General features: G+C 44.5%; 1 protein-coding gene across 2 annotated transcripts in view; it reads right to left on the reverse strand.

Moving 5' to 3' along the window:
* The window catches only part of LOC111862592 (heterogeneous nuclear ribonucleoprotein L), a 147,483-nt gene that overhangs the window by 117,099 nt on the left and 8,863 nt on the right, over positions 1-21,521 (reverse strand). For both annotated transcript variants that reach the window (XM_023848097.2, XM_023848096.2), the window contains exons 2-3: positions 18,874-18,923; positions 8,189-8,258 (exon numbers count right to left, since the gene is read on the reverse strand). In XM_023848097.2, coding sequence (XP_023703865.1) covers positions 8,189-8,258; positions 18,874-18,923 — 120 coding nt within the window. The remainder of the gene's footprint in view (positions 1-8,188; positions 8,259-18,873; positions 18,924-21,521) is intronic.

Raw genomic sequence — 21,521 nt, forward strand, 5'->3', positions numbered from 1 at the left:
ATCCATGCAATGGACAATAAATGTCTCCCTTGACGAAACAATTTGTAATCTACCTCCACCAATAATTCCCACTACCTAAAAATTTCGTAATAATTTTTTACGAAATTGGGATGGTTTCGGAGATAAAAATGACGTGTTCAATAACATAGCAGACATACACTGCATGAGGAACGAAGTAAATGTGTATGACAGAAGTTGTTCCCCAATTCCACATCTGCATTCACATCTGGTGTCAAAATAGTTCTTCGCCGGTTCGTTACAAGCCTCTCATGAAAATATTCACACCGCACTTCTTTCGTTCCATGCAAAGTCAACAGGTATTGACTGCACGGGCCTGTATATTTCTCATGTCAAAGCTACACGCCGTAACTATACCATGTGCGCCGTCAGGACTCCTTCAGAGGGAAGAGAGCTACAGATTTCGCCTATAAACTTACGATGAATCCGTTTAAGACTACTTTTACTGATCATTCTCGAGTAGTACGGACAGAAGAATTAAAGGAAGACATTTATACGTAATTCTTTGTACTAATTTGGGTGCCGGTTAGTGTCCGCGAGGTCTAAGGCATGAACTGTCTTCGTCCGCTCAAACACTGGGATCGTGGGTTCGAATCCCACTGAGGCATAGATGTTTATGTACGTTTATGTTCGTCCTCTCCTGTGTACGCAGGTAGCGGGTCTTGTGACGGGCTGATCCTCCATCCAAGGAGCCGTACCGACTGTGTAGGAGATCAAGAAACCGAAAAAAGCGGCGAAGGTCCAATAAAAAGGGTTGCAGTCATACACAGACAGATGAGATGTAGTGGGTAGGTGGAAGGAAGGATGGACGGAGGGAGTAACGGATAGATGGATCGATAGATACAGACATACAGAAATATTTCGCGTATTTCCTTCGTTCTTGAGTTTTGTATACAGTTCCAAAAAATCGGGGGAGGGGAGGACAGAAGATTGGCTTGCTCCCTGTCGGTGCCTATGGTTCTGCACAACACATCATGACCTCCATAACACGCAGAGGATGACTGCTAGAAAACTGTCCAACGGGCAAACTGTGGACGAGCTACGGATCAATACAACGCGTAGTAAAGTCGCAAGACAAGACCGACGCCTCTACTTCCTCGAAATTCACCAGTACAGATCCGAATGTTCCTTCATTAACGCTTCAAATTAACGAGCAAAGGTAAAATACAAAGGTCTACTTACTCTAAGCTAGCAGTCGCCCAGATTCTCAAGAATAGGCAACCCCGCCTTGCAAAGAACCAGAAACTTTCCGTTACAAGAGGAGATACGCCCTGGAATATGAAACTGTTTTCGAGGTGCATACCACTGACATTACAAGGAATCCCGTACGCTACAGAAATGCAATATACACTGTCGCTCGTGCAAAGTCACCTTAGTGGCATATTCCTAACCGCACGGCAGGAGTTCCGATAACTCTCAGGTGTGTTATTTAACGTTGCTGTGGTCTGAGTTCCTGGCTATAGATCCAGAGGTCCCGGGTTCGATTCCCGACGCTACCAGATTTTCTGAGAAGCAGTGGGTCTGGAACGGGGTCCACTGAACCTCGTGAGCATAACTGAGGTGATACCTGAATGGAAAACTAGCGGCTCCGATCTAGAAAACCGAGATTAACGGCCGTTGGGATCCGTTGCACACCCTCTCCATCCACAAAAGTGGGCACTAACTTCGCCGACAAGCGGCGGTCGCTCGGTCGGTACAGTTCGCTTGAGGACTAAGACCACGGAGTAAGTATATACACTAAGGTAGCGTCGAAAGGTATGACGATAGATGAACTGGAAGGGATTTGAATGGAAGCAGTCGAGGTCTAACAGAGGTACAATACGGACACATCTGGAGCGATTGTGAAGAACCATGAAAACCTTCGGCCAGCGTGCCTGTGGAGATTTGAACCAGGAACCTCTCGAATAAAATTCTTGGGCGCTGCTGGTATATCAAAATTTTCTGTTCAGTGGCACTGAAAACCGATACATCCCCATACACAAAATGACGTTTAAGACGTACCCAACTTATTCCAAGAAAATGTGGTTCATTGTTCGGCGGGGAGTAAAAGTGATGGAAATATGTGAATTCGTCTTCGCTGCAATTCCTCCAGCCCATGTCAATGTGACTTCACGAATCCCGGTCACAGGAGCAACGTCTTCGTGTCGCGTGGACTTTCCTGGTTCCTCGAGACGTGATACAGCTTAAACGCTTAATTTCACGTCTTTACCTGACATGCATTCACAGCGAGATGCCAATAAACGTTTGCTCAGTTTGCCAGTGAAACATAAAATCTACTTTCCGGATGCTTCTCCACAAGCGAAATCGCACTTTCTACGCTGCTGTGATTGTTCCATGCCAACCTGACATCACATACAAAACGAAGCCACTGTCCCTTACTTTACACATCCTTCACTGTTAAAATTCAGTACTCGAAGTTTGTGCGCAAATCGAAAGGGTGGAAGGAGAACAAATTCAAAGCTTTTTTCCCACTAGTCGGCCTTGAGTTTCCACTCGTCAATGGCCGAGGAGACGAGTGGGTTTTGTAGAATCCTGCTCATAACAATCCAAACGTCAGTAGTTCATATGGAACTCCAATTCCAGTAGATAGAAGCAGGGGGGGGGACCAGAACTTCAACCGGTTTCTGCAATGGAGTAGTTACTTCCCAAAACGATTTACTCCACCCCCAGGAAACATTAAAGGCTTTTTCTACGAACATACAATGAAAAAGGTACTCCATCCTAAGGCACAAAATATTTTCCAAATGGAAGTTTCTTTTGTTCATTTTGCTGACTATGATAGGGGGCACGCAGTAGCGTAGTTGGTTGAGGCACTATGCTACAAGCCGGAAGGTAGTGGGTTCGAGTCCCGATGAGGTGGATTTTTTAATTAACCTAATCCTTGCAGAAGCACTATGGCCCTGGGGTCGACTCAGCCTCTAACGGAAACGAGTACCAGAAATCTTCCTGGGGGGTAAAGGATGGCCGGCGCGTTAGGCTGACTAAACCGCCATCTGTGAGCCGATTGTCTAGAAAATGTGGGAGCCTCGGCGCCTCATAAAACCTTATGAAACTCCACGGCCTGTTAGAGGGATAGCTTTACCTCTTTCTTTGCTATGATGTTAATTTATCGCAGAGAGAAACATGCTGCTGCAAAAGCTAATCACAATACAAACACATTTCCTTATACCTTACTATTTTTATTGCTAGTGGAGTGGGACAAAGTCCCTTGCACTGCGGCCACTTCTGGCCTATTGTACCAGCCCCAGATGATAGGTGAGGGTGACTGTGAAGCAATTCATGGAATGAAGCCTGGCAGGGGAAACCGAAGTACTCGGAGAAAACCTGCCCCAGCGCCACTTTGTCCACCACAAATCCCACTTGACCAGACCCCGGGATCGAACCCGGGCCGCCGCGGTGCGAAGCCAGCGACTAACCGCTTGGGCTATGGCGCGGCCCTATACCTTACTAAATCTCCACCACAGTGAAAAGTGTTTAAAATCAAAGTTGCAGTTCTTAATAGGTCGTATATTTTAAACTGCGTACAAATTGTTCGTATAAGTCTGTGATAAAATCGATAGTGTTCGATTAGGGTTCAATATATTCATTGTAGACCTCAAAACCAAATTTTAATGAAATCTTTGAGCCGGTTTCGGAGACAAAACGTGCGGTCGAACAGGCACGATCTTCAAATTGTTTGTTCATTTTGCCCAAAGAAAACACAAAACCTAAAGGACTCGGTCGACGAACTCCCAATTTCAGTTAGTGTGCACGATATCAATGAAGCCATAAAAGTGGTTCGTTCGGCGTGACTGTTCCGCTTGCAGAGCAATGCATCAAAGGAACTTCGTGTGCTGTGTGGCTAGGAAAGATCAAGTCACGTCTGCCGTTCTCTTCTGCTCTCAAGCATTCCCTTTCAATTCTTCTCTGTATTTACTGCTCTTCACTTTACATCATGGAGTGGTCAAACGATACGGCAGAAACTTTAATAGCAGAACAGGGAAAGAAAATATTTAAGCGACCCGACGAATTCGTTTTATAAACTACAACCAAGGAAGAAGCCTGAGAACTAGTTGGTTACGAGGCATTGCAAGGCCAAGGTATATAGATTAATGTTTCTCTTCGTTTAGGCATTAAAAAAGGGGTGAAGAAGTCTGGAGGGGGTACAGAAGAGACGTGCGAAGTCACCGTGAGTTCAAAGAGTAGGGAACAACACCGAACTTAGCCCAAACCGAGCGCTCCTTGTAGTGTAGACGAGTCAGCGAGCAAATACAGTAATAAGACAACCAGTGCTCCTTACAGTATAGACGAGTCAGCGAGCAAATAATCATCCAGCGCTCCTTGTAGTGTAGACGAGTCAGCGAGCAAATAATAAAGACATCCAGCGCTCCTTGTAGTGTAGGCGAGTCACCGAACAAATAATAAGACATCCAAGCCCGATATTCGTGTATTTTTCGCTTCCATTCATTTAGTGTATATCAACCTAAAGGATTCTCATATTTCACACGCCACATCCTAATTCCTGATTGGACTCCGTCCGTTTTTACTTTCCCATATACCCGCGTGCAGGAGAATTCACGCGTTAACGCACTCGGTGGGTCGGAGGACTACTTTCTGTCATCAGCCTGTTCCGTGTTTCTTTCATTGTTCTGTTAAAGGGGCGTAGGTTATAATGTGATTGACCAGGGTGTTGATGGTCATAAGATCCGGAAGGAAATGGTTACAACGAACTCCAATGTGTTTCCATTGCATTTGCCTTCATGAACCGTGGAAAACAACGAATAACCTCAATACAAATACCAGATTTCCGAGCACAGATGCCATATCTGGGTTGCAAACTGCACCATGCCGTGCGTTCAGTACGCTAAATGCACATTTCAACTATCGATGTATTAGAGAATCGAGACGGATCAAACCCACTGGCCCTTTGCTTGTACAACTGTTGCAACACAATATCTCCAAGGACCTCAATGGTCCAATCACGACAAAGATACCCACTATGTACTCTGAGAATGTAAGATATACAGATGAAATATTAGAAACCACAGAATAACACAATCGATACCAAACAAGTCCCCATACTTCGACATAAGTGAAAGCTAACACCACAGAGCGCAAACCGTTTCAAGTTGCACTGGTGTATCGCTGAAGCCTTTTCCTTAAGAGCAACATACGAAAATGCAGTACACAGTACCACAAGTGTACAGTTACATGGGGAACGAGTTATAAAATAAAAATCCGAAATGCCAGCCAGCATTCTTCGGATATACCGCCTTCTAGACCTTCCAAAGAACTTAATAACCAGGCTTCCAGAACCAACTTTAGAACTTCTAGTCTTCTCGATGTAATGCCATGCAGCCGAGGAAGCCAGGAAAGAAGACATCAAGCTACGTAATCTGGCTTTACTTAATGCCTGCTTCTACCGGACTACAGGGCATTACATTCAAGAAGATAGTACTCTCCACAGTCACTGCTGTCAGCAGTTCAAATCCACCCACTCTCTATTCATTTTGTCTTGATGTTCGTTTATAACAGACACAAACTTAGTACTCACCAATTTAATTAACAAGGCCACTAAACAGTACTGTGGGTACGCGGGAGCGTAGCTGGTTGAGGCACTATGCTACAAACCACAAGGTCGCAGGTTCGATTCCCGATAAGGTCATTGGATATTTTTAATTTACCTATCTTTCCAGCCGCATTATGGCCCTCAAGTCGGCTCAGCCACTAACAGAAATGACCACCAGGAATCTTCATGGGGGATAAAGGGCGGCCGATGCGTAATGCTGACCTCACCGCCATCTGTGACCTTACTGTCTAGAATATGTGGGATCCTCGACGTCTCATAGCCCTATGGGCCTCCACAGCCTGTTACAGGGGCAACTTTACCTTCTGACAAAGCTAGACAATCGTATAGATATCACAGTGCATAGGCACAGAATACATTCGGCCTAACAGCAGTCACGTTTCGCATGAAGTCATGTACCTTACTGTATGTCAAACTGTCCGACGTTTTTATGGGTGCGAAGTCTGGTCCGTCACTCTGAAGACAAACAAAAATGAAGTTTAAGAGAGGAATGATTCACATAACAGCGGATCTTGTGGCATCAACTGATATGGATGAACAATTCAGGGCGGCAATGTTTCTCACCGGTAGAACTCCATCTTCAAGAGGCGGTTACCCCATGTTCATAAGAAGAATAGTTTTAAAAACGTTACAGCGCATCAAAAGAATATGGTAACTAAAACTGAGTGGGGACTGAGTTCAGTTTTCTCAAAAAAGGGGGTGAAAACTGACAGTAAAAATGTCTGAAAAACTCTAGTGTGGAATAATCAACGCAGAATTTTTCATCAAACTTCGTATAAACACGATTCCAATGGGGGCAACCTCTCCGTACTCCTCGAATTTAGACGCGCCACCTAGTTTACCACCAACAACAATATTAAAGGGCTGGGCAGTTCTAAACTGGGGCTGACAGGAAAGTCATTTTATATAACATACAACTTTCTTGAACGTACTGTTTTAAGAATGCAAAAAAGAAACTAATTCTACTTTCAGCTTCCGGTTCCTGGCCCGGCCACACAGGCACAAATATACCTACAAATTTTGTTACGTTAACGACAGAGAACGATGTGAGCCTTTAAAAGATGTCAGTCGCTATAACGCCTTCCAAGACACCGTTTTCTATTTCTACAGTTCAGTACTACGCCGCCACGCTGATTTTCTGTGTTACAATCGTGCATATTTTGGTAGAGTAAATGTCTTCTAATTCTTCAATGCTTCCAAGTAAAAAAATTTTTTTTCAAGCATGCGCGTGGCATGATGCCAAACGTATTGGTGAATATTCCTGCATGAAAAAAAGTTAACTGGATCGATCTTATTTTTGATGCTCGAATGCTCGACAGTCTTAAATGAACTTGACCACCACCGTTATTCTCAAATGGTTAACATCGCGTTTATGTCCACTTTCACCGGAACAAATCCTTGTTCAAGAATGGGTACTACGGACACCCTATGTTTCAGTTCTACCGCATTTGCTCTCCGGTGCTCAAGGAATTCCATTTACCGAATAAACTGGCGTAGCGGCAATGTTCTGGGCGTGGGTTCGAATCTCGGGCGAGTCACCGGCTTTCCTGAGGGTTTTCGTGGTTTTCATCAGTACTGCCCGCGGGAGTACCTCGAACAGACCACGGCCATTTTCTTCCTTCCTGTATGTCATCCAATTCATATCCAATCGACGCTATTACTTAAGCTACTAATAGCGTTGTAATATAATACTCCTCCCCAAAAAAATAGTTCTGTTTCCTGAAAACAATTTTCACATTGCGTTTTATCCCACGTTGTGACCGGAGAATTTTTTTTATGTGAAGGGTTTTAATTTATTCCAGATATCGCTTTAAACAAGTTTTGATATAATTCTCAAATTACTTTATAAAATTCGACGAGCAGTTCGGAGTCAATTTTCCATTCATTCGATTGAACAGAGCAAACATGAAAACAAGATATACACTGAACGCTCCCGTGGTCGGGTTAGCCGACACGTTCCACATGCTGCTTTATCCATGAATGAGATAGAAACAGGAGAAGAGTGAACATAAATGACGTGGTTTTTGGCACGGTTCACGTGAAAAAGATGCAGGGCCCGATTGATATACAAACACGGGCGCGCCTGCCAGTTCCATTCACAGCTTGTCGCTTTTATTGTCTGCAAGAAATAACCAGCAGCACATTTTCTGTCATTCATGCGAGTTCATCACACTCGGCCTCCCACAGGTCAACACCACAAGAGCTGGCCCCAATAAACCACAGCCATCAAACAACAAATACCGAGAAATCACGACATGTACCTTTCTTTGTACGCAAACAGGCTCAGACGGTTAGTTGGAGGTTTACCACCGCGACGGCCAGTATTCGATCCCAGACCACGTCACGCGTCACTCTTCACATATCATACAAACATCAACCATCAGAATAAAATGACGTTAAAATCTACAAAGTACAATCACCAGACGCACTATAATTAAAGAATTCTTATAAAACTTGTTATAATTTGTCTAAAACATCTCTGAAGGTACGTCATTCCTAGATGCAACCTTATGCAGATCTCGCTATGCCGAAAACTTCGTAGCGGTATAGATCACTATTTCGTGATGACGTACCTTCAAAGATGTTTCAGGCAGATATACTCACCACTGTGATCGGATACACTGGGTTCAGAACTGTGAAGAGCAGCACGTGGTTCACTTTCTCGTTCTCCGTTCTGTAAGCAATGCAAACGGCTGCTGGGTAAATGCGCTACATGTACAACAGACGTGACATTCTGACAGCTACAAAGATTGCACTAACACAACCTGGAACGATGCTAACAGATAAATTAGGAAGGAATGAGGAACGGAGATTTTGCGTTGAAGCACTGAGAAAAAAATCTGAAAAAAAAACAACCAAGCGAAAGATTAAAAACACGGTATCCAGAACGAGTTTACAACCTAGAATACCTAGAATACGAAAATGCGCCGTCTGAAGTAGAGTGCGAATGCATGTCTACGGTTCCTCCAGTCCTGGAAACGAATATCACCGCTTCGGAACTTAGTTTGGAAGGCCGCGCCATAGCTCAAGCGGTTAGTCGCTGCCTTCCCACGGCGGCGACCCGGGTTCAAGCCCGGGTCTGGTCAAGTGGGATTTGTGGTGGACAAAGTGGCGCTGGGGCAGGTTTTCTCCGAGGACTTCGGTTTCCCCTGCCAATCTTAATTCCACCAAATTCTCCATCGTCATAATCACCCGGGGCAGGTACAATAGACCAATGAGTGGCAGACTTGCCGAGTGGACCCAGCTGGACTCCACCCCCCACTATGTGAAACGGGTCCAACACCGTCATCCTGACCTCCATAATTACAATTCAGTCTACATATACTGGACACTTAAGCAAACGCACTGGCCAATAAACTACCTGAATGATTCATACAAGTACTTTTTTCCTTCCATCATCCGTGGCAAGTGAAGGACAGTACTTTTGGAAGCCTATCTAGCTCAGTCGGTATAGCAACTAGGTTATTGGCTGGACGACAGAGGAATCGGGATTCGATTCCCGTCCGAGGCAAGAGATTTCATAACGTCCAGACCGTCTCCTGAGCCTACTCAGCCTCCTATAAAATGGGTACCGAAGGCTGTTTGAAGGGAGTTAACTTTACCCTTTACTTTCTTTAATCTGCCCACAACCATTTCTGTAACCAACCCCGTTCTCGTATAACTTTGTGGGAGAATTACAAAAGAAAGCTCTGACAAAGGGAGATTCGTATCACCACAGTTAGGCAAAGTTATCCCAGGACCTTAATTAAATTAGCACGACACCATGAGGGCGTATGGGAGTAGTGGAAGTATAGCTCCACCATTCCTAACATCAGATCTAGACGCAGGTGGGTAGCTATGCCGCTCTACACCACGTGGAAAAAGATCCCCCGGTACCCATTCTACAGGACGCTGGGTGGGACCCAGAACCGGTTGTAAACGTTACGTTGAAGGATCTCTTGAGACCCTGCCAGGAATCGAACCCTGGCTCCTCAGCCGTCCAACCCGTAGTCTAATCGCTATACTGACTGAGCTGTCCCGGCCTGATACATCCACTCCTGTTTTGTACTAAAAAAGGAAGAATACAAGTTTGCATATTTTAAAATAAAACAGCGTATACATCATGGAGTCCTTGATTATTTAAGGATTTACTCTACGAACCCACGAGAGTGCATCAGAACTTGGGACAAGTAGCGTAACAGTGACCGAATTTCTTACTTTCGAAATTATCTGATATGACAGCGCACATGTGTACTGTCTGCATTGCCTATGGGCACAGAGATTACGCGTGTCCGGCGTGAGACATTCTGACGGGCTCTGTGCCAGACCAGTGATGCGAAGAGCACTGACTAGTGGGGCACTTCTTGCAGGCCGCTGCACGTCCACGGTAAAAATGCCACCCGACCATGTAAACCGAAAACGTGTGACTTGTAAAACTATTTGCGTATTCAGAGCTCACTAATGTCATGGATTACGAAGTTTCGTCGTTACCCGCTGTGCCCAAGCCCCATATATTTCACCGAGTTCATTTTTTACATCATCATCGGTGTGCGAACAGCCCACATTGAATCAAGCGCCACCGATCACGGACTACCAACCATCCGCTGCTAAGCAACGGCTAGGAAAACATACGTTGCTAGGTAAATATTACAACAATACGTGACAAAAGTAGGCGTCCGTCGTTAGGTAGGATATTCCTTCAGCTTATTTTAAAGTCCTTATTCAGTCTGTCGGGTAAAAAAATGGTAAAGCTATCCCTGTAACAAGCCATAAAGGCCCATAGGGTTATGAGATGTTGAAGGTACAACATTATCCAGGCAATCGGCTCACAGATGGCGGTAAGGTTGCCAGCCTTACGCGCCGGCCTTCCTTTATCCCTAAGGAAGATTCCTGGTACTCACGTCTGTTAAGAGACTGAGTCGAAAACAGGGTCATAATGCGGCTAGAAGGATTAGGTCGATTGAAAAAAAAATCCACCTCATCGGGACTCGAATTCGCATTGTAGCATTATGCCTCAACCAATTACGCCACCGCGTGCCCCATTTAGTCTGCCAGTTTGTCGTGATTAGACCGTCCAGGTTTTCACTTCTTTGAATTTCGCAACAATATTACTTTTTTTACAGAACAAGGTCGTCACAGCCTTGCGTTCAACTCCCCAACCTGGATGATGGCCCAGTTATACCCCAGGCACTGGGTTCCTTTTTCGCGGCCTCCTACGACTCTCAGCGGGTGGAGGTATTCTAAGCCACAGCAATTAGGATACAGCGCGAGTTTCATTTTAATAAAATTATCTCATTAAGATTATGTCTAACAACTTTTCAGACTTCATCCATCGTCTGGTATGTAAAAGACAAAAGACCAGTGATTGAGACTAGCTCTTTCTAAAGGTTCGGCCACACAGAGCGCTACGCTATGTTCGCTACGTACGCTGTGTACATTCTGCGACGCAGCTAACATAGGGAACATAGCGTACGTAGCGTACGGAAGTCTGTGTGGCCAGTCACATGGGCAATAAGGGGAGATATTTTCCTGTTCGTATAGCGAACATAGCGAACGTAGCGCTCTGTGTGGCCGAACCTTAACGGGCCCAACTGAGTAGGTTTATCCTTCCCTACCCACCCAAAGACGGAGACAGATCCAGTCTCCGAAACGTCGTGGTCTTTTGTCTTTTACATACCAGACGATGGATGAAGTCCAAAAGAAGTACAGTATACGCCATCGTCAGAATCCTTTCAAGTCTAACTTTTCAGACTTTGGAGACAAATTTTTCTTGCCTTTCTTGTCTCACTGTACTTACATTTTACGTATCTTGCCAATCCGTAATTGTTGATTTAATCACTGTCACAGCGTAGGTTTAAGTTCATAGACTGAATTCCATTTATACGAATTTTTCTCCATTCCTCTGTTACATCACTCCCCACTCAAACGAATGCATTACACTACGCGAAGTTCAATCGTAATCCGCAAATCCCGTTAACAGAGGCAGCGTCTCGAAGCGGGATAAGTACGTTTTCGATCTACAATCGATGTCTAGCCGACATCGCCAACCCCGCCAAGACGTTTCCAGAATTCAGTCACTGCTCTCCAGACAGGCAGCACCATTTCCCTGATACTGCACTGAGGTATCCTGTTGCGCTGGTTATTACTACACGCAGTCTTCAAAACAGCACTTCGTCTGTGTTTCCATGCAAATTTACATGTTACGGCCATACAGAGCCACTGTGACGTACATATTATGATTTGTGCCTCTGTGTTCTAGTGGTCAGAGTTCCTGGCTACAGATCCAGAGGTCCGGGTTCCATTCCCGGCGCTGCCAGATTTTCTGACAAGTAGTGGGTCTGGAACGAGGTCCACTGAGCCTCGTGAGATAACTGAGGAGCTATTTCAAGGAAATAGAGGCTCCGGTCTAGAGAACCGAAATTAAAAGCAGTGGGGATTCGCTGCGCTGACCACGCGACACCTTCTATCCGCTAAATTTTGCGCTAACTTCGCCAACAAGCGGCGGTCGCTCTTTCGGTATAGTTCGCTTGCGGACTAAAACCACGGAGTTTTGTGTAAACTGTTACCTTGTACTGTAATGCTATACGGCCGATCACAGGGGCCGCACGGTCTAAGGCATGGACTGTCTTCGACCGCTCGAACACTGGGATCGTGGGTTCGAATCCCAACCGAGGCACGGATGTGTGTAGGTAGTGGTCTTGCGGCTGATCCCCCCCCTTCCGAGGAATCCTACCGACTGTATATAGACTAGGAGCTGTACAGCAGCTAAGGTCCAAAAATGGGATTTATAGCCACAGACAGGTAGACAGACAATACTGCTATCCAGCCTGTGGTTTTAAGTCCAAAAGTTTATTATTTAAAAAACATGCTGATTCCTCTTCAATAATTTAAAATTAAGTGTTAAGTGCCCTACTGTTCTTCCACTATTGTTTCTTGGCAGAGATATGCATTTCATGGACGGTGTGTTGGTGACTCGGGCTCTGGTGGCTAGTGTGCGCGCACTGCGGCAGCCGCTTCGCTAATAAACTACATGTGCTTCCCGGATGCACGTAGATTCAGATTCAAGTAGCGGGGAAATTAAATTCAATATTCACTCGGCACACTTTTTGAAAATGGGATCTAAAGCAATTCTGATTTATGCAGCAGCAGGAATCTTTTCCTGAACAAAAAATCAGAAGTGCAAATTCGATAGTCATATTAAACAGAATACGCTGGATTCTCGACAAAACGTAAAAACCACAAATCATGGATGGTATCCCAATAATGAATTTTGTTACCCATCCACTTGCTCAGAAAGGCCGAGAGGGCGGGCTTGCTCCGACAGCGTTACAATCCATTCCCTCCTCAATCCTCCGATTGGCTTTGTGGGGCCATCTCGCATACCGATGTTGAGGAGGAAAACTGGGCGGGGCCCCTGAGATGCCACCGGAAGGAGCTGGGGCGAGGGGAGTAAAATGACTGGTTACGACGTGTTACGACTACAACTCAAAATCATCCATTTCCAAAACAATGTACCTGAAAAGGCCTCTGTAACGGAATTAATGAAGAAGACGAAGTTGTCCTTATGCTTAACTAATTAAGCACTACGCCACGAAGGCGTATGGGGGAGTGGATGTAGAGATCCATTTTCTTGACCTCGGCACTACTGGAGGTGAATGATCGGCTTCACGCCCCTGCCGCTTTACCACCGGGGAAAGAGTCCCCGGTACTAATTGGATAGGAGGCTGGGTGGGCCCCAGAACCGGTCTGGACGACATGGAGAGGAGAAAATTCTGACCTTACCGGGACTCGAACTCCGAACCCTCGGTCGCCCTGCCCATAGACAGTCACTATACGAAATATAATATACTTTCGGTGGATGTGGCTAGGGGTAACACTGCCAGCTACATGTAAAGATGAACCTTTAAAAGTAAAAATGGTTGTTGGCTGTGAAGAACACCATCATAACCTTTCCACGTGAATCAAGATGGCTGCCTTGAGAGAATGTTTGAATATGAATGCTAAAACTAGGGGGGGGGCCTCTTCATCAGTATTTCAGAGTTATATCACGAAGTGCTTACGTGTACAACGCCAGTCATTACATCATGAAACTGACATATCTAAGAATACTCTTCAACACTTCACTGCTAGACAGCAATATTCATCAACTCAGTGACAAACTGACATCATCTATTTTAAAAGCTGAACTGTGGAAAAGGAAAATGAAATGTGAAATTCTGGGCATATTTCCTAGTTTAAAGCAATTTATCAACAGTGACAACAAATGTGAAAAAAGAAATTATATCCTGAGTCACTTTTCTTCACTGAAATTTCAATTTGAGAATTATTCTCATGGTCTCTAAATGGAAAATCATTAGATATTATGGACCCTTTCAACTAAAAGTGTAAATTACCGAGGAGAAACTAAGCTACAAGACCTCTCAGAGAAAAAAAAAATCTAGCAATTTTCTTGTTTCTTCCTATGTAATGGAGCACTAAGAAAGAGATCAATGCAAATAGATTCCCTCTGTAGCGTCCCTTGTCTGAAACAGTTTTCATCAACTGCCACAATAAACAGCCAACACTGATCACAAATAAATCTGAAACATGAATTAATATCTCGAAGGTTTGAAAAACTATGCAGCAACAAACTCTTCCTTCCCACTGAAAATTAAAGAGAGTTTACAATGTACCACCTTTTTCCCTTATAAACTGTGTTCCGTGAGATAAAAACTGACGACGAACTTCGCAGGGTTTCGACTACTGATTCGTTTGGACATTGATAAAGATAAATGTGCTGCATTTCACCCCCATGAATCCTAATGGCACCTGCAGATGTAATCATTGGGGGGAGGAGGTACATAAACTGATGTAATATTTTAAGGGGTCATGGTGTTACACTATGTGAACATAAGTCTACTAAAGGTGAACCATTCTAAATGTTAATAATATATTTAGTAAAAAACGTACACAAAACTATGATTTTGGTCGTTGTTGTATATAGGTGTGAAAATTTATCTCTGACATTAACCACATAACAAGGACAGAGGATGTTTGAGAATAGGGAGCTCGGCAGAATTTGAGCACCTAAGAAGGATGAAAGTAACAGGTGGCCTGAGAAAGCCGAACAATGAGGACTTATCCTTGCCAAATATATTTATGATATCAAATCAAGGATTAGATGCGTGCTGCACGTAGCATGCATGACAAAGACACATGCCAACATCAGCTCACTCCCTTTTATAGAAATTTGAATCTCTTGACACCCTGACAACTTCATTCCTTAAATACTGGCTTAACTTTTAAGACAGTCCGTGCTTATTAGTTATACAATAATAGGCATCATTTACAATTAAAAATGATTTAATCATAAAAAGTTGTTCCCCCTTAGTATCAACCATGAATGTCACTTTTTACTTAACAGTGCTGTCTGGATTAAGACATTTTGATTGGCTTTGGACAAAACAAAATATTTGAGACTATTTATGTTTCATCCAATTTGGACTACACAAACTATAGGTGTTGTTGCAACAAAACCCATTCAGGAATTCTTCTGGGTGATAGAATAAAAACCTTTAAAATGGTCGCCATTGCTAAAGAGGCAAGTAATTCTGCTGTACCAGCCAATGGGTCCCCTTCAAAAAGGACTTCAGCTGTTGCTGGATCCACTGCACCAATGAGGCCTTCATATCTTCCCCCAACCCAAAATGTGACTGTTTTCATTTGAATAACCCCCATTAAAATGTGAAAAAGCTACTCCTGTGCTTCATTAATTAACCACCACTCTATCAATACATCCTCCTCTGCTTCAGTGATTGGGTAAAATTGTGCAACCTGCGCTCCTGGGTCCATCAAATTCTGGAGTCTAGATCTGCAGAAGCGTACAGAGATCAAATCAAAGATATTTTGAAGTTCATAGCATTTAATAATATGAGCCGGGATAGCTGAGCTGGTATAGCAACTGGCTACGGGCTGGATGACCGAGAGGTCAGAGTTCAAGTCCCAGTAGGGCCAAGAATTGTCACTTCTCCATGTTGTCCAGACCGGCTCTAGGGTCCACCCAACCTCCTACATAATGGGTACTGGGGGTAAAGCGGTAGGGGCATGAAGCTGACCACTCACCTTCAACTATGGCCAAGGTCAAGAAAATGTGGATTTATGCACTCCCCCATACATCTTCATGGCTTAGTGCTTAATTAGGGACAACTTTACCTAGCATTTAATAAAATAAATATTGCGGTACCAATTTTCTTTCTATCTGCTTTTCAAGGCACCCTGCCCAAAAAAACGTAATTTGTCACGTTATGTGTTGACTCACGCAGAACTATTTCTTTCATCAATACAAGAACAAGCTGGCAATTACATGGGTCCATAAACTGCAGATAAGGCAATGATGTCACAGCCAAGTTCTTAATGGTTCATGTTAAATCTAAGTGCATTGACCCATAATATGTTTATTTTAAAATGTTATATTTAGGTTTGCTACAGTCAAGCTATTCCAAAAATAATCACTTTGAGATTGGCCAGCCCCTCTCTTCACAATTTGGACCAAGGAGTTCCTTGCAAAACTCATACAACATGTTTCCCATTGCCAGACTTCCTGCCCTATGAATACTATTCTGACATGCTGTATTTTGGTGAAGTAAGTTTCTAACACAATAAATTGTAATACAACACAGGGCTCAGCACTGCCTCATTCATCATACCGAATCCAGTGCCAAATACATTTATTGCTTCCATCTATAAATATATTACAGACTGGTGTTTATTTATTTAGTGACTTGCTGTCAGTCAGTATAGTGATCAGGCTATGGGCTGGATGACTGAGGAGTCGGGGTTCGAGATTTTCTCTTCTCCATAACATCCAGGCTGGCTCTGGGGCCCACACAGCCTCAGTTAAAATTGGCGATGGGAGGGCTGCTTCCCCAGGGTAAAGCAGCAGAAGCATGAAGCTCATCACTCACAGTCTATTACCAAGGTTAATAATGGTGGAGCTGTATCTCCAATCCCCAATACGTCTTCATGTCACCATGCTCAATTAATTAAGCCCTGGGATAACTAATCTGGTATACAGATGGTTCCAAGACAAATAAATGCGCTGGAGCTGGGCGGAAACTAGTTTCGGCCTTCATCAGTATACAACAGTATTCAGGCAGAAGTGTATGCCATTAAGGCATGCACTATATAGAAACTACAAAAATAGGAATATCTATATTCTATCAAATAGTCAAACTGCAATCAAAGCAGTTGGTACATATCAAATCACTTCAAAATTGGTTTGGGACTGCCACCAATCCCTCATACAACTAGCCAGACATAACAGAGTTCAGCTGATCTTGGGTGCCAGGCCATGGGGGTATTGCTGGGAATGAAACCGCAGATCAGCTGGCAAGAACAGGACCTGAACCAGCTTGCGGCATCTCAGTAGGAGAGTATTGCTGGGAATGAAACCGCAGATCAGCTGGCAAGAACAGGACCTGAACCAGCTTGCGGCATCTCAGTAGGAGAGTATTGCTGGGAATGAAACCGCAGATCAGCTGGCAAGAACAGGACCTGAACCAGCTTGCGGCATCTCAGTAGGAGAGTATTGCTGGGAATGAAACCGCAGATCAGCTGGCAAGAACAGGACCTGAACCAGCTTGCGGCATCTCAGTAGGAGAGTATTGCTGGGAATGAAACCGCAGATCAGCTGGCAAGAACAGGACCTGAACCAGCTTGCGGCATCTCAGTAGGAGAGTATTGCTGGGAATGAAACCGCAGATCAGCTGGCAAGAACAGGACCTGAACCAGCTTGCGGCATCTCAGTAGGAGAGTATTGCTGGGAATGAAACCGCAGATCAGCTGGCAAGAACAGGACCTGAACCAGCTTGCGGCATCTCAGTAGGAGAGTATTGCTGGGAATGAAACCGCAGATCAGCTGGCAAGAACAGGACCTGAACCAGCTTGCGGCATCTCAGTAGGAGAGTATTGCTGGGAATGAAACCGCAGATCAGCTGGCAAGAACAGGACCTGAACCAGCTTGCGGCATCTCAGTAGGAGAGTATTGCTGGGAATGAAACCGCAGATCAGCTGGCAAGAACAGGACCTGAACCAGCTTGCGGCATCTCAGTAGGAGAGTATTGCTGGGAATGAAACCGCAGATCAGCTGGCAAGAACAGGACCTGAACCAGCTTGCGGCATCTCAGTAGGAGAGTACTGCTGGGAATGAAACTGCAGATCAGCTGGCAAGAACAGGACCTGAACCAGCTTGCGGCATCTCAGTAGGAGAGTACTGCTGGGAATGAAACCGCAGATCAGCTGGCAAGAACAGGAACTGAACAGCCGTTCACAGGACCTGAACAAGCTTGTGGCATCTCAGTAGGAGAGTACTGCTGGGAATGAAACCGCACATCAGCTGGCAAGAACAGGATCTGAACAGCTGTTCAAAGGACCTGAACCAGCTTGCGGCATCTCAGTAGTAGGGTATTGCAGGGAATGAATCCGCAGATCAGCTGGCAAGAACAGGATCTGAACCGGCCTGTGGCATCTCAGTAGGAGAGTATTGCTGGGAATGAAACTGCAGATCAGCTGGCAAGAACAGGATCTGAACCAGCTTGCAGCATCTCAGTAGGACGGTATTGCTGGGAATGAAGCCACAAATCAGCTGGCAAGAACAGGATCTGAACAGCCGTTCAAAGGACCTGAACCAGCTTGCGGCATCTCAACTGGAGTTGCCAAGAAAGTGGTCAGGGACTGGACTAACAGAAATCACAAAAAACACTGGGAATCCACAACTGGACTCAAACAGGCAAAAGGATTTATATCAGGACCCTCTGCCAATAGAACAAGGGACCTGTTAAAATTAAACAGAAATCAATTAAGATGGGTGGTAGGATTACTTACTGCCACCTAAAAGGACACCTTTCCAAACTGGGACTGACGGAGGACCCAGCATGTGAGAGGTCCCTACAAGCAGATGAATCAGCCACACACATCTTATGTGACTGTGAGGCTGTAGCTTACTTAAGATTTTGCCACCTTGGTCAATTCTTCATGGAACCAAGTGACTTTCATGATGCCCCCATAATGAAGTCCTACATTTTATTTGAAGTGTAGGATTAATTAAGAGTTAATCCAAAGGGGAAGCACAATAGATCATCGAAGGTCATGCTGCAAGGGCCGGTTTTTATGGCTTACCCCTCATACTCATACTCATGATGAAATGCGAATCAGGTGGGAAAACACACAATACCGACAGATGTGCAGTGAGGGAAAAGGTTTAATGCACATGCTGTAAACTAACAGAGTGATTCTGAACTGAAATATGGGCCTACGTGACAGGAGACATTTACCTTTTCCTGCGTGGCTCATCTCCGTATCCTCCATATTGCTCTGCATGGTTCTGCAACAAAAGAAAAGAAACATAAAACATCTCAGAGTATGTGTGTCATCAATGTAGATTCTTGCATTATTAACACAAAGTCACTAAATTCTATTTTCAATATATGATGGGAACCAATGGCCTCCCTTTATGCCAGAAAGTTTCCTGGTACTCATTTCTGTTAGAGGCTGAGTCGACCCCAGGGCCATATTGTGGTTGGAATGGGTCAAGTGAAAAATCCAACTTCATTGGGAATCGAACACATGACCTTCGGGCTTGTAGCCCAGTGCCCCATTAAATACCGAATATCAATAACGCATATACTCGTACATAGGAACAAACAGAATTCCAAAAACCGCTTTCCATATTTATGAGACAGGATAGCTCAGTATAGCTACTGAGCTATGGACTGGACCACCAAGGAACCGGGATCAGTAGATTCCTGGCAGGGGAAAGAGATTTGTTCTTCTCCACAGCATCCAGAACGGATCTGGGGCCCGCACAGCCTCCTACATATGAAATGGGTATCGCGGGTCTGTTTACCCAGGCACAAAGCGGCCGATGCGTAAGACTAACCACTTGCCTCCATATAGTGTCAAGGTTAATGGCAGAGCTATACCTTCAATGCGTAGTGCCTAACTGGTTAAAATACCTTTAATTTCTCGTATTCAGGATGGGAAGAGGGTAAATGACAAAATCCTGCATTTCATATTTTTCATGATCACAGTTCTTTTTCGTGCTGGATTTATGGAATGTAAAAATGTCAAAGCACATAAAATCATAACGTGTTTAAAATTGAATGGTTTCTTTGTAAAACGTTGTTCCATTTAAAAAACACCATTTCTGCCGCACCCTGTTACCTGATTCACGGAAATGTGCGAACCTGGAATATTCGGGAAATCACCGAGTAAGAAGATATATCGAGGTGCAATGACGAACAAACGAAAGCACTCCGTTACTAGTACTAACTCCGTGGCCTCTAGTCCGCAAGCGGAATATACCGACCGAGCGACCGCCGCTTGTCGGCCAAGTTAGTGTCAACTTTAGCGGATAGAGGGTGCAATGTGGTCGGTGCAATGGATCCCCACGGCCGTTAATCTCGGTTTTCTAGACCGGAGCCCCTATTTCCTTGAAAGAGCTCCTCAATTATCCTCATGAGGCTGAGTGGACCCCGTTCCGGACCCACTACTTCTCAGAAAATCTGGTAGCGCCGGGAATCGAACCAGGGAGCTCTGGATCTGTAGCCATGAACTCCGACCACTAGACCACAGAGGCGGTCGCTACTGGTACTACATCTGCCCTGATGATGAAATAAGAAATTCGGAATCAGAACTTCACACCGGAGCTAGAAACATATCTCAGCACGTCCGGAATATGTTTTAATCTGATGTACCGAAGAGGACACGCGAATAAAATCAACAACGATACACTGCACAAGGGCCGCAATCCATCATCGTGTAAGTCGACAGCCAGCACACCAAGAATGACAAACACACCGTGCTGCTCCTATTTTAACTTGGCAAGACATGTGCTCCCACAACTGTTTCTTTTTGGAGGGAGAGGGTGAACAGAACCCAACGAAAATGACGTGTTTCATTCTGAAATGTTTGTCAAAACTCGCGTTATCCCAATAATGTAATAGCCGCAGAGACCTATACGTTATTAATTACGGCTATGTAATCACAATGACAAATTAGCAAGTTAATATCTCATCGTGCTCCGAGTGGCATCAAGTCTCGCTGGCACGCTCTGATGAATATTCGTGTGGCAGAAAATTGGCTCCAGGTAAATCGACCGTCGCCTGCAGAAGGCCTAGATCATCAAACTGCTGCTTGCTATCGAGTTCTACATATTATTCAGTCGCCGTCTTCCTAACTCGACATCACCGGCAGGACTTAATCTCCTATTCGTTTCATCGCACAAGCCGAATGGCATTCGCTGTTACGATAATTATGAGATGTCCCAGTGGCTGCGCTGTGTAAGAAAAACTCGAAAGCTGTATCTCCGGTTAACAGGGCATCATAAGTGTTCACGGTAACGAAGATCCCGGGTTATGACAAAGTGCGCTGGTATTAATAACGATTCAACCCTCTGCGACACAGAAAAATTCTAATCAGTCTGTCGCGTTAGGCGCCAAGAAATTTTGAAGTATGAACTGTCACTCGAAGCGATTACGGTAAAGATTTTTTTTTTTTGCAGAACCTTCGACTGAGGTGGTCTGCCCTCGCCGCTTTTGGCTTGTACACAAGAGCTCATAAGCCGCTGTCTACATCAACGTAAGAATGTTTACACAATTCACTCTTTCAAAAACGACAGCACACAATTCTTACTGCTCTCCAAATATCATTTGCGTGAATACAAGAAAATATAGATGGGTGGTGAATGTAACACGAATGGGGGATATGAGAAATGCATACAAAATGTTGGTCTGAAAACTCGAATGGAAAGGACAATTTGAATATCCCAAGCGTAGACGGAAGAAAATATTAGGACATGTTTAAGAGAAACAGAATTTTGGGGTGTGGACTTCATTCGCATGGTTCAGAACAAGCGCCTGTGATAGGCTGTTATGAATACGGCACTGAATCTTCGGGTTCTATATCATCATCATCATCATCA

The sequence above is a fragment of the Cryptotermes secundus genome, unplaced genomic scaffold (assembly GCF_002891405.2).
Source record: "Cryptotermes secundus unplaced genomic scaffold, Csec_1.0 scaffold1813, whole genome shotgun sequence".
NCBI classification, from domain to species: domain Eukaryota; kingdom Metazoa; phylum Arthropoda; class Insecta; order Blattodea; family Kalotermitidae; genus Cryptotermes; species Cryptotermes secundus.